This window comes from Macaca thibetana, chromosome 7 (genome assembly GCF_024542745.1).
Source record: "Macaca thibetana thibetana isolate TM-01 chromosome 7, ASM2454274v1, whole genome shotgun sequence".
In the NCBI taxonomy this organism is placed as follows: Eukaryota; Metazoa; Chordata; class Mammalia; order Primates; family Cercopithecidae; genus Macaca; species Macaca thibetana.
Genome location: NC_065584.1, coordinates 133,158,483 through 133,173,247, shown reverse-complemented (window position 1 = coordinate 133,173,247; position 14,765 = coordinate 133,158,483). Strand labels below are relative to the sequence as shown.

The 14,765-nt window shown below is 35.6% G+C and overlaps 1 protein-coding gene across 9 annotated transcripts in view; it reads left to right on the top strand.

Annotated features, from left to right (window-relative positions):
- The window catches only part of CEP152 (centrosomal protein 152), a 93,374-nt gene that overhangs the window by 26,330 nt on the left and 52,279 nt on the right, over window positions 1-14,765 (top strand). For all 9 annotated transcript variants that reach the window (XM_050797117.1, XM_050797111.1, XM_050797114.1 and 6 more), the window contains 4 exons: window positions 1,401-1,548; window positions 3,224-3,315; window positions 4,104-4,267; window positions 13,200-13,404. In XM_050797117.1, coding sequence (XP_050653074.1) covers window positions 1,401-1,548; window positions 3,224-3,315; window positions 4,104-4,267; window positions 13,200-13,404 — 609 coding nt within the window. The remainder of the gene's footprint in view (window positions 1-1,400; window positions 1,549-3,223; window positions 3,316-4,103; window positions 4,268-13,199; window positions 13,405-14,765) is intronic.

The window sequence follows — 14,765 nt, the reverse complement described above, 5'->3', positions numbered from 1 at the left end:
CCACCCCTTCTCGCTGTCATTACTGTCATGCTGTCATTAATATGAGCTCATTCATTGTGTTTGCCACGTTACTTTGGTGCTTTAGAACCAGGTTTCTCAAGCTGGCCTGGAATTAGCAGCAGTGTGCCAGGAGGTTTGCAGTGCTGAATAAACATGGACTAGTTTCCAGAAGCTTCATTTTGCTCAAAAATTTAGTAGAAAAAATTTAAAGCAAACACAGCTTCATTATGAAATAGACTACAAAATTCACATGAATTTTTAAGCTAAAATGGGAGACTTCGGAGTCTCTTTGCTTCAAGGTACTTCTCTGTTACTGCTCGTATGGGATGTACCTTGTGTTAGAATCCTTAAGGTATTATTGGGCTTTAGGTTATACTATGGATCAGGCAGCAAAAGCCTAAGGCCTTTTCTCTACTTCAAAGCCCTTTCTCAGTATTCTTCTTCTTTTTTATTTTCTTTAGGTTTTCTCGGGTAATTTCAATTAATTAACTTAATTCACTCCTCTGCCTCTCCCATGCTCTGCCGTTTGCCTGGAATTCAGCCTTTGTAGCCTTTTTTGAAAGAAAGGTGATAATTTCGACAGTGTATTTATTCTACCTGGACTTGGGGCTCCCGTGGTTCATTACACCCAAACACATATTCTTTTGGAAGAAACTTGAGTATATTGCATACACACTCTGTATTTTATGTAATCTCATATAGTTATACACATACATATACACATTTACCCTATTTTTCTTTGTCATTTATTTTTCAAGTGTTTGTTACAGCACTTGATATGTCTAACGCACTGCAGAAGCACCTTCAAGGGGGCTGTTAAGAGAAGTAAGATGTCTAAAAGGTGGAGAAAGATAAGAGAGAAATAGATCAAGTTTAACAGAATTTCAGAAGAGGGAAAGATTATTTTTGGCTGCTCTTAATGGAATGAACTTTTGGCTGCTTAGAATACAGTGAGTTTTCATGTGTTTGTCTGTATCCTTACAGTTTTGGGATACAAATTGCATGATTCAAAGTAGTCTGCCTAAATATATATACATACACTTAATACTGACAGTATAAAATATGTATAGGAATGTAATACATTTTCTTTGGCTTGAATAAAATCTAATTTTTGAATAACATTGTCTTGTGAATATAGAGTCGAAGGAAACTTTAGCATAATTACAAAAGAAGCATAATTATTATTAGCATAATTACAAAAGAAGAAACAGACTGAAGAGCTGAAGCTTCACCCAAGCTCTTCACTCCCAGTTCTGTGCCCTCTACCTTGTAAAAGAGGTGATGCTCCCATGTGATGATCTTGTGTTTGACATCAAATCTAATTATGTATCATAATTTTTAGTTTACTCTTTATTAAAACTCTTTACAAAAATGACTTGCTGAACTTTTTTTCTATTTAGGAAGACATTTGCTCTCGTTTGAAAGATCATGTGAAACAACTGGAAAGGAATCAAGAAGCAATCAAGTTAGAAAAGACTGAGATCATTAATAGGTTGACGAGAAGTCTAGAGGAGAGTCAAAAGCAGTGTGCCCACTTGTTGCAGTCCGGTAGGTGTCTGGTAGGGCCACTGTCTCCCCAGAAGGCTGGTTCAATATGCAGAAAGAATATAGTAGGATCCATGAATTGTAAAAATCCAGAAGGGACAGAAATCACAATCAGCAATAAATTTCTTAAAAAAAAGAAAAGAAAAGAAAAAAAATATATATAAAGGTTTAGTTTGTTTTTATTAAATAATTTGGAACCTGGAGACCAATATAAAGTACCAAATAAAAATAACCATCATTCTACTGAGATAATTATTGTTAGTGTTTGAATGTATTTCCTTCAAATGAAATGAATGTACACACATAGACAATGCCCTGCTTCTTTATGTAATGCATTTCTGAAAGCATACTAAAGCTGAACATGCAAAAATTGAACAATAAAATACGTTATAAGGTAATTTCTATTCCTGAAAACTAAAAATGATTGTAAAATCCCATTATATTTTGCTTTTTTTAGGCCCAATATTTGATCATATAGTTCTATCCTTTGTATAACTTCTGTCATATTTCTCCCCTCATGATGGAATAGTGACTTACCTAGTCAGTTGAGGCCAGAGAGTTACATTTTTGTCATGCTTCAGATTTCTAATATGGTCTTTATGGTATTAAGTTTGAGACATATGCTTCCTATCATTTTAGTTTCAGCAGTTGTTTTATTTCTTATTAATTTTTATAAAATGATATTAGAGCAAAGAACAATAAAATCACATGTTTGTACAAACACCGCTATATAGACAAAACTTCCCTGTTTGCTGGTAAGTAGCTCACATTGTGAAAGCAGGTCAACAGTTATTCATTAACTGATACATGAAAGTCACACTTTGGCATATGAAAGGTAATTTAGACTGTTGGTACAATATGTGAAAGGGTGGGTTATTCAAAAGCTGAAAGTACTAAAGTCAATGACTGCCTAAATATATGTGTATATATGTCTTGAAAGGGGGCAAAATTTGGATTATGCTTTATTAAGGGCCCCTCCCTGTTTAGTTTCATAGCCTTTGTTTTCATTTGGCATTACTTGGTGAGCCTTTTTCCTGGCTGTTAAATGCTTTGAAAATATTATTTTCTTTATGCCATCATTGCTTCACTTAATCATTTCCCAGATGGTCATTTTCTTTTGAAACCTAATAATGTCCCTTTTAAATTGGGAACAGTCCCCCCACCACCTTGCCCAGTACATTTAAAATATTAGGTTTCTAAAGTTTCAGAATTATAAACCTAATATACTTCATTTACATGTGGAGGTGGGGATGCTGGATAGAAAAGCATTTACAAAGAAGTTAAAGGCAGCACAATGTAGTTTTCTTATTGCAGGGTAGAAATGGGTTCCAAAGAATTTTTTCTTTGGCTTTCCATGAGTTGGAGTGTTATCCTCCTATTAAAGGACTTCTAGAATGTTAAGGTCTGTAGATAAGGCTGATTTGATTCATAAAAAGGTCATAGTAGCCCATGCCTTTAACTGCCAAAGGTCATATAGGATGCCATACTAAATCTGGGAAATGTCTGGCCCAGACCTGTGCCTTCTGGGTCCCATGGGCTCTATGTATTCTAAAGAGACAGTAGTAATAAAGCAGAACTTTACTTTCTGTAGCCTCAGTGGATTCAAGTCTTCTGTAGATCGTAAGTACTTTGTCCCCTTACATTTTTTCAGTGTATCCTACGGTTCTTTCCTTTGCAGGGTCAGTACAAGAGGTGGCTCAGCTACAATTCCAGCTGCAGCAAGCACAGAAGGCACATACTATGAGTGAAAACATGAACAAGGCTTTGCAAGTGAGTGTTGCCACTTGGAAGAGACTCTGTGGGTATCTGAATTAGGCAGTAGTTACATCACCTTTTTGAATCTTGGGTTTCTTTGTATAATAGAGGTGGTTGGACCACCTTCAAACCAGCCCATGGGAGTTGTTCACCATCTCCTTCACACAGTTGGCAAGTCAAACCTAAGTCTGACTAATTGCAGAGCCAAGGCCCTGCACTTCCTGCCAGTCTCCCTGCTACCTCCTTCAAGTGGCATGTCCTTTCATCTTTGGGTGTATCCCAGAGATCAGTTCATCTGTGGAGGTGAGGAATATTGAATTTTGCTGCAGTTCTGTCATGTTCTCCTCCAGTGCTACTTAATTTTCCACTGGAGGGGGAGGAAAATATGGGAGAAGAGTTCCATTATTACCTCCACCGAAAGAGGTATTTTGCCTTTTCACCACTGGCAGGCTATAGTACAACACGTTCTTGGCAAACCAGCGTACTTTGTCCTGTACTATAGTAAGCCAGAAAGTGCCACCATCAGCATTTCAGTCCAAGGGACACACCACTTTCCACAGAGGACAAAATCTAAGAGACAGAGGTGTGAGAGGAAATCCTTAGGTTTGTTTTCTCATTCATTTAGGTTTTACTTGAAAACCTGACATATGCTGGCCTTTATAAAGTATAATGTATACTAATAATATATTTGAAGAAGTTTTTTTGCCTTCTGTTGATCATTAAAACAAATTTTGAAACATAGAATGCTGATTTCTTCATATAGGAAAATAATGAAAATTATTTTTAATAATTTTGTGTTGTAGGAAGAATTAACAGAACTAAAAGATGAAATTTCTCTCTATGAATCTGCTGCAAAACTAGGAATACATCCAAGTGACTCAGAAGGAGAATTAAATATAGAACTCACTGAATCATATGTGGATTTGGGTATTAAAAAGGTCAACTGGAAAAAATCCAAAGTTAACAGGTATGGAAAGAATATTTTAGTTTACTGTACAAGAACCAACATTAATAATACTGATGATGCATGCTATCTGTTTTAAGGTGAAAGCGTATTATTTTCATATGTTAACACTGTATATTGAATGCAGATACCTTGCATTTATCAGAGATATATGAAAAATATACATTAATTTTTCCTAGGAACCTTACTATAACCTTACTTTTAAAGTGGAGATTGTTTCTTTTATACTACTGCTTAATACAGATATTTTAGCAATCTCATAGAAGGAAGTATTTTATCACTCCTGCCAGAGACTGACTGGGGAGGGAGTAGTGGTGGTGGTAGAAGGAGAATTAAACAGTGAAAGGACTCTAGAAGCACTTGCTGCATGGAAGGTGCTTTCAAGGCTCTCGGAATAGAGTACAAAAGATGAGATAGGAACTGTCCTTCCCACAGGGAGCTTACGTGTTTTCTGGTCAGGGAGAAAGAAACATTCTTGGAAACAGCTAAGTGCTATGCATTCAATGTTATGTTTGATGTATAAAGGTGGGGTTTACACATTTCCTGTACTGGTTTTGGGTAGGGAAGAGAGATACGGTGTTTGGAGGAGATTGTATTTAGGTTAAGGAAAGATTTTTGGATGCGTTTAGCCCTTACCGCCACCCTTTTGTTTATAGTTTAAGACAGAGTTTGCCATCGTTATTGAATTACAGTTTCCTGAGAGTGTTTAATACATATTGTATTTCAGGTATTACACAACTAAATACAAATATATAAATGTCCTGAAAAGTTTGCAATACGACAGGTTTTAGAAGTTACATATTTTGAGACTGTGATTCCATTTTAAGAACAGTAAGACGAGATTCAGTAAGTTGAAATATAAAGTGATCAGGTGATACTGTGAAAGAAGATATTATTTGAGTTTATTGTAAGGCTGCATTTATCTAGAGGTCTGTCTTCAGGGACTGTCATCCCTACAAATCACAGCGCTACTATCCAGAAGGAAGCAAAGAAGAAAATATCACAATTGGGCCGGGCGCGGTGGCTCACGCCTATAATCCCAGCACTTTGGGAGGCCGAGGCGGGCAGATCACGAGGTCAGGAGATCGAGACCATCCTGGTTAGCACGGTGAAACCCCTTCTCTACTAAAAATACAAAAAATTAGCCGGGCGTGGCGACGGGCGCCTGTAGTCCCAGCTACTCGAGAGACTGAGACAGGAGAATGGCGTGAATCTGGAAGGTGAAGCTTGCAGTGAGCTGAGATCGCGTCACTGCACTCCAGCCTGGGAGACAGAGTGAGACTCAGTCTCAAACAAAAAAAAAGAAAGAAAGAAAGAAAATATCAGAACTGGATTATATGATGTATTTAGTAGGAGCCACCTTCAAGTTCTTATCCCAGGACCATATTGACTTAGATTTATTTGTACCCCATGAATTGTCTGATTTCCTAACTTACTGCAGAGGGCTAGGGCAAGGGTTGGGAAAGACAGTCCTTCAGCCAGCAGCTCAACCTTAGCAGGGAGAAAACTATGGAAACCCAACAGGCTGGAGTTGCTGAGTATCACAGCAAATAGCTCTACACATTTACCTATGTTTGATCCACATCAGAATGTCCACAGTTATGATCCCAAGTTGTCAAAGAAAGACTTCAACTTTGGTCAGTAAATTAAAGCAATAAACGAAGTGCATTATATCTTTTTTAGACAGATTTATATAAAATTTTAATATAGTCACCTGGAAAATTCACTACTGTGAATGCCTCATTTCCTGCTAATGCCAGATTAATTCTAAGGGGCTTGTGGAAAGAGCATGGGCTTTAGATCCAGATTGTTTTGAATAATAGTTTTGCCATTTTATTACTAGCTTTGTGAGCTTGGACAAATTTCTTAGCTTTTCTGAGCCTGTTTTCTTATTAAGCTTAATATCCCTAGGAGGTTAAACTGAGGATTAAAATAATGAATATAAAAGGCCTCATGTAACATATTCTAACATATATTAGGCAGTTGATAAATGATGGCTGTTACTATTGTTACTCAGTAGATGGTTGATTAAAACAGCACTAATCAGATTTTATATTAAGTCACATGAATTTTATATTAATTCAACACATACTTTGTAAAATGTTCTTAATCCTCAACCTCGTGAAAAATATCAAATCCAATATTATTATGTGAGAGTTGGAAAAACCAGAGTGAACTCCTTTGCTCAGTAAGGCTGACAATTAGTAGCAGAACCAGTACTTGAACCCAAACTCCTGAGAAAGGTTCAGTTATCTGTCTGTTCATATTTACACGTCAGTTAAACCTTTTTGCCTTAAACTCCTTTCTTCATGTCTTTTATTTTTGAGGATTAAAGATGTAGTTCATGCCAAAAAAGATTTTTCTCCAATTTGTGATTACTTTTAGTTTCTGCTATAATTTGGGAATTGAATAAATAATACATTATGTATATTTATCTTTTCAAATAGTTACTTCTTCATAATGTCTATTAAAATATATTCTGCTACCTTTACACTTTCTATTTACTTAGTGCTCATAGCCAAAATCCTGTACTCATCTTTTTTTTTTTTTCTTTTTTTTTTGAGACAGAGTTTCGCTCTTGTTGCCCAGGCTGGAGTGCAATAGCGTGATCTTGGCTCACCACAACCTCCACCTCTCAGGTTTAAGCAATTCTCTTGCCTCAGCCTCCTGAGTAGCTGGGAATACAGGCGTGCGCCACCATGCCCAGCTAATTTTGTATTTTTAGTAGAGACGAGGTTTCTCCATGTTGATCAGGCTGGTCTTGAACTCCTGACCTCAGGTGATCCTCCCACCTCGGCCTCCCAAAGTGCTGGGATTACAGGCTTCAGCCACTGTGCCCGGCCTCCTGTACTCTTCTTAAAGCACATTCCTATAGATAATAAACCTGAGAGACCACATCATTATTATAGTAAAAGGAATGGTGGACGCATTCAGTGGGAAAGTGAAGAATAAAGCACAGTGTGATTAGTCACTGAGGCTTGGCAAAAAGACATCCAGTGAAGCACAAGATAAGCGAAGAAACGTTTTGTAGTCATTCCACCCGCCAGCAGTCTAATAGGTGATATTTTAGCTTCGTGGAAAACTAAAAGCAATTATACTCAGATCAAATTGAAAGGAGATAAAGGAGAGAAGATATTTGTCCCTTTCCCCTGGTCTACTGTGATTCGTAGAATAAGAGGAAGCAATAATTTTCCTGTGTTGGGAATTTTAGTTGACTTGGGCTGCTTTCAAATCACTGACCCAAATATTGGTGGCTACAAGCTTTTATTACCAACTACCTCCTCCCTCAAGCTACTGCCTAGTAAATTTTAAGGGTTTAGCCTCAATGTTCTATTTTACATTCATGGAATTTGAGTAGCTAAAGCTGCATGCAGCTTGCAGACAGCTTCCTCTCTCCCTTATTATAGTTGGCTGCTAAGCTCAAATAATAAACATTTAACAAGTGGAATGCCTTTTCCCTTTGGTCTTCTCAGCAGGCTTCATAAGGGACTACAGTTTATTTGGATTTAGGAGAACTGACTTCCATAGGGCTCAGTAGTGAGCCTTTTTCAAGATTGGTCACCACCACTGATTTTTTTCCCCTTTGAGGAAAGAAGAGAAAATTATTTTAGCAAGCGCTTTCTCTCTCTCTCTGACTTGGCTCCCTCTAGGAGTACAGGATGTGCTATTTCAGTGGTCGGCATTCCGTAAGAAAAGAAATTGGGGATGCATAATTTGTTAACCGAGCAAAATAATAATTCTGCTTAAGGTTACTTCACCATGTCTTATAGCACAGGAAGTTATATTGTAAAATAGTTTATATTTCTTATAATTTATATTTTCTACTTCAATGGAAATAGAAGTGGTTTAAATGAGATCTGTATACAGACAGACTACTTACACAATATATATATATTACATATACAAAAGTTGCAGAATGCATTGCAAAAGCTCCTTTTATAACATTAAAAAGCCTACCTAATAGTTTATTCATTTTCTCTCTCTCTCAACACACACAGACACACACACACAGTATTCTAAGATTTTATTTGGAATCATCCAAAACTGAAGAACAGTAAACATTTTAACTCAGGTACTATTATTTTTGTTTCTAATAAAGGCTTTTAAAAATATTTTTGGAACAGTTTTAATTTACAGAAAAATTTATGCAGAGTTCCTATATATGATATGCTGCATCCGTTTTTCCCTACTAATACCTTACGTTAGTATGGTACATTTGTTAGAATTAATGAGCCAATATTGGTATATTATTATTAATTAACACCCAGGGTTTATTTACTAATGCCCTTAGTTTTTATTTAACATGCTTTTTCGGTTTTGGGATCCCATCCAGGCTACCCCTTTACGTTTAGGGGTCGTGTTTCCTTAGATTTCTCTTGACTTTACCTGTTTTTGATGACCTTGACAGTCTTGAGGGATACTAGTCAAGTATTTTGTAGGAAGGCTCTCTATTGGAATATGACATTTTTCTTATGATTATGTTTTTCTCATGGGTTTTGTGGAGGAAGACCACTGAGACTTTCATCACATCATCTTAAGGGCAGATACTGTCAACTGTTTATTTATTTTCAAAAGTAATTTAATTCTCCATTATGAAAAAATTAGAAAATACAGACTAAAAAAGAAGAAAATTTGATTTTTTAATCAAAATTTCTAATCACCAATAATCTCACCTACTTCCCATGAAGAAACTGCTATAATATTTCAGTATAAAACTTGCACATCATCTGTTTTGTTTGTTTCTAAAAGATAAAATAGTCCCAGCTACTCGGGAGGCTGAGGCCGGAGAATGGCGTGAACCCGGGAGGCGGAGCTTGCAGTGAGCTGAGATCCGGCCACTGCACTCCAGCTTGGGCCACAGAGCGAGACTCCATCTCAAAAAAAAAAAAAAAAAAAAAAAAAAAAGATAATATTGATAATATTTCTTTATAATGCTATTTTACTAGTATATTCTGAAATCTTTGAATGTCAGTGAATATTTTTATATATTACTTTTAGTGAATATATAGATGAATGAATCAGTTTAGTTACTAAAACACTGTTTAAAAGTTTTATTATAAATAATGCAGTATCATTGTTATAAGCATCCTCGTAGTCAAGTCTTTATTCACATCTTTATTTCCTAAAGAAGTAGAATAATTTTCTTGCTAAATGGTGTACACTTATTTGAGTTTTTTGATGCATATTACTAAACAACCCTAAAGTTTACATTATTACCCATGTCCTGAGGCTGTCCCTATTTTTTGGTAACCTAGCCAGTATTGAGAGTTATCACTTTTCCTGTTTATAATTTTTATATAGTTAGATTTGTCACTGTTTTCATTTATGGTTTCTTGATATTTAAAAATAAGGTATTTCTCTAGTACTTTCTATAGTTTTATTCTGCTTTTTAAATCTTTCAAATTGTGAAATATACACATAAAGAACATGGAACATAAATATACAGCTTAATCAATTATTTGAAAGTGAATATTCGTGGGACCACCACCCTGGTCAAGAAGTCAAATTGCCACGAGCTGCCCATATTCTTTCCTATTGTAACCTTGAGGCTAACTACTGTCTCATCTATTAGGGCAATCATTTTCTGTTTTTTTTCCCTTAGCTTTTTCATGCCCAGTTATTCACACCTAAGCACTACAGATTTTTAGATTTGCCTTCATATAAAGGAAACTCATACATTAGGTGTTCGGGTTTTCTTTCTTTCTTTTTTTTTTTACTGTTTTATTGAGATATTATTTCACACACCATAAGAGCCACTCACTTAAAGAATACAGCTCAGTGGTTTTCAGTATATTGACAGAACTGTGCAGTCATCACCACACCTAATTTTACAGCATTTCAACATGCCCTCAAAGAAACTCCATGCCTATTACTAGTCATTCCCATTACCTGCCTCCACAGCTCCAGACAACTAATCTACTAATCTACTTCCTGTCTCTCTGGATTTGGCTGCTCTGTGCATTGCATATAAACAGAATCGTATAATATTATCTTCTATGAATTTTCTTTACCATTTCTTCTCAAGCATGTCCGCTGCTTGACAGAGTCTGTTTCCTTTTATGAAAATATCCTTATATTTGTTTATTATACAATTCCTGACCAATTGTTCTTCTATTTCAGCACATTAAAGCTACGTTGGTCCACTCTCTCTGGACTCAATGGTTTCTGTGAAGAAATTCATTGTTATTTGAATTATTGTTTCTGTCAGTAATGTATAGTTTTTTCTCTTGCTGCTTTAAGAATTTTTTTCTTCATATTTAGTTTTTGGTACTTTGATTATGATATGTTTAGGTGTGTTTTTCTTTTAGTTTATCTCATTTTGGGTTCTCTGAGCTTCTTGAATATGTAAATTTATTACATCTTTTACCAAATTTGTGAAAATGTCAGCCATTAATTTCCTTAAATACCTTTTCTGTCCCTGTGTCTTTGTTCTCTCCTTTTGGGTCTCCAGTTACATGTATGTTAGATTTTTTTGGTATTATACTACAGTTTCTTGAGGCTATGTTCATTTTCTTCTATAGTTTTTCCTTTTTATTTTGGATAATTGCTACTGGACTATTTTCATGTTCTCTCCTTTTTTTCTTGTCATGTATACTCTATTGAGCCTATCTAGTGAAAGTTTTGTGTTTTTTTTTTAACTTTTGTTTACTTAATAACATTTCTATTTTGTTCTTGTATCACTTTTCTTTCTCTGTTAAGAATTCCTATTTTTTCATTCACTTCAGGTATCTTTTTCTTTACTTCATAAAGCAGAGATATAATAGCTACTTTAAACTTTTCAAACTCTTTTAGTGGTAGTTTCAGCATTTGGATCATTTGTTGATTGTCTTTTAAGAAGTGGCCACATTTTTCTGGTTAGTTGCATGTCAAGTAATTTTAGATTGTATACTAGACATTGTGAATTTGTATGGGTGTTTTAAATCTCAGTTCGGTTCTCCAAGCCTTTGCCACATTGCTTTGAATCCAACCTGTGTATGCATCCCTCAGGGGTTAGTCATTGTGAGACTTGAATGTGTGGTTTAAATTTCAGTTAAGTTTTTAAAATCTTTGATATGCTGGTTTGAGAGTTGTTCTGTACATGCATAGTTCAGGGCTTAGACTGAGGCTTGTACAAATTTATACACAGAATTCAGGATTCCTTTCTCTGGTTCTCTTCTCTTTGGGAGTCTTCCTCCACTCTCTTATCACTGGGTTTCAGCAATCTGACATTGCTGTGATGTATGCTGGTTTTCTTTGTGTTTCTTCTGCTTGAGATTCACCAAACTTCTGGGTTTTGTGGGGTTTTCGTTTTCATCAAATTAGGAAAAATTTGGCCATTACTTTTCAAATATGTTTTCTATCCCGCTTCTCTTCTGGGACTTCAGTTACACATGTTGGAAAATGTAATATGTTCTGTGTATTTCTGTTTTAGTCTTTTTTCTCTTTGTTTTTAATTTTATAGTATTCTTGCTATATCTATATGTTCACTGATCTTTTCTTCTGCAGTTTTAAATATGCTATTAATCCCATTCAGTATATTTTACTTTTCAGATATTACAATTTTTTCTATAAGTTTAATTTGGGTCTTTCTATATCTTCCAGTTTCCTCCACATGTTCATATCTTCCTTAACCTTCTAGAACATATGAAATATATTAATTCTATTGTCTGTATCATTGACGGGTTAGTTTCTATTGATTGGTTTTTCTCCTGGTATAGTTCATATTTTTTTCCTACTTCTTTGTATGCCTGATAAATTTTGATTGAATGCTAGACATTTTGAATTTTGTTTTGGATGCCAGATATTACTATATTTTTAAAAATACTGTTGTACTTTTTCTGTGACACACAAGTTACTTGGAATCAGTTTGATCCTTTTGAGGCTTTCTTTATAGACTTTAATAGATCAGGTTTAGAACAGGCTTTAATCTAGGGCTAATTTAGCCCCACTACTAAGGTATTATTTGATGCCCTTTAAATAAGTAAGTCTTTGCATTATGGCTCATTGAAACACAGCATATTCCCAGCCTTATTCATTTCCTGTGTTTTTTTCCCTAGCCACACGTATACACACAGATCTCCAGAGCGCTTTCTCTGTGCAGCTTCTTTTTCCCCAGTATTTCTCCCCTTCATATTCTAGCCACTCTGGCCTCCCCAAACTCTGAATTCTTTCTCTGAAACTCAGTGAGATTACCGGGCTCTGTTTGGGTTTCATCTCCCTGTGCTATGGTCTGGGCACTCTCCAGGCAGAAAGCTGGGGTAATCTTAGAGCTCACCTTGTTTGTTTTCCTTTTCTCAGGAATCACTGGCCTCTGCTGCCTGTTGTCTAGTGATTGAAAACTATTATTTTATTTGCTTTATTTGGTTTGCTAGTTTTTTAAGGAGGATGATAAAGTTAGTCTTGTTAATTCATTACGACAAGGAAGCAGATAATCTTCCAATCTTTAAATTTATTGAAACTAAAATTGGATTTAAATTAGCATTGTTTTATTTGTGTGTTTTTCTAGTTACTCAGATATTCACCCAGACTTGTGTTTTAGTGAGTTGAAAAAAATAACAGAAATTGTTGGTTAGGATGGCTAGTGTTTAGTATTCTTTTCTTCCTTAATATTTATGTTGTTTCTGTTAGAGTCATAAAGGGCGTGTATATACAGTGTGCAATTTTCCAATAACACAAATGTAAATTATGTTAAAGTTCACATTTCTAAGCTACTTACAGTGAGCGGCAGTACTAAGCTTGAGAAGGCTCTTCCTGTGAATAAACGTATTTCTGTATATAGAGATATGGCAAAGGTGATAATCCTTGTGTATGACAACATATAAAGTTGTTTTGAAATACTAGTATGTATTTGTGTAGGTGACAAAACATGTTCACCACTGTGGTCAGTGCTTTTGAGGAATAACCATATCTGATTTATTACTTGATTTAATCTTAAAAATCACAATTTCTCCATTAGCATTGTACAACAAGAAGACCCAAATGAAGAGCTTTCAAAAGATGAGTTCATTCTGAAGTTAAAGGCAGAAGTGCAGCGTTTGCTGGGTAGCAACTCAATGAAGCGTCGTCTGGTGTCTCAGTTACAAAATGACCTCAAAGACTGTCATAAGAAAATCGAAGATCTCCACCAAGTGAAGAGGGATGAAAAAAGCATTGAGGTTGAGGTCTGTAAAGCCTATCGAGTTAAAAAACCATTTTTAAAAGGCTCAATAAAGAAAACTTTTACACTTTTTTTTTTTTTTTTTGAGATAGGGCCTCACTCTGTCTCCCAGGCTGGAGGGCAGTGGTGGAAACATGGCTCCCTGTAGCTTCAACCTCCCAGGCTAAAGCGATGCTCCCACCTCAGCCACCTGAGTAGCTGGGACCACAGGCACATGCCACTATGTCTGGCTAATTTTTATATTTTTTGTAGAGACAAGTCCCCACAGTGTTGCCCAGACTGGTCTCAAACTCCTGGGCTCAAGCAATCCTCCCACCTCAACCTCTCAAGGTTTTGGATTACAGGTGTGAACCACCACATCCAGCCCTTTTACGCTTTTTTAAATTAATAAATCTTTGGCTTTCAGGGGTTTATTTGACATTTTTAGAAGTAAAATTTAAAGAAGGAAATACCATTTTTAAAGGGATGCTGAGAGTCCCCGACTTAGGATGTTTGACTTACAATTTTTAGACTTTACAGTGGTGGAAAAGTTATATGCATTCAGTAGAACCATGCTTCAAGTACCTGTAAAACAATTCTGTTTTTCACTTTCAGTACAGTGTTCAGTAAATTTCATGAGATATTCAACAGTTTATTATAAAAGAAAGCTTTGTGTTAGATGACTTTGCCCAACTGTAGGCTATTGTAAGTGTTCTGAGGGCATTTAAGGTAGGACAGACTAAGCTATGATTTTAATAGATTAGATGCATTAAATGCATTTTTGACTTAATGATATTTTCAACTTACAATGGGCTTATTAGGTGATAAACCCATTGTAAGTTGAAAAGCACCTGTATGTTTTTTCTGGTTACTCTTAGCACCTAGTAAATGAGATACCGATTAGGTAAAATTCCTTTACCATAAATACAAGGAAGTATTCTCTGTAGCAAGGAATCTGCATTTCTTTAAGATTGGCTTTTATCAACAGTGCTCTAAAATCTAGTTAAAATAAATCCTCCATAGAAATCCTTTAGTATTTTCTATGAGATTTTCCTGGCCCATGTTCTTATAACAAAAGTCATTCTATATGAGGACATTAATTATATAGTGATGGTGGTACAGATATTATATAGTGGTAGTGGTACAGATGGGAAAGGCGCAAAATCTGGTTATGTCAGTCATTGAAATCCACGTCTGTATTCTTAAGTTAGGAAAATGAAGCTGGTGCACTTTGTGACACTTTTGAGTTTACAGAGCCAATTTCAGACAAATTGAAACTAAACACATGACTAATAAGTAAGTCAAAGATATTTCTGCAATATCATGCTATCACAGAGATCTTCAGGGCTGCTCTCCTTTATAGATCCTTTTTTTACCCTTCCATAT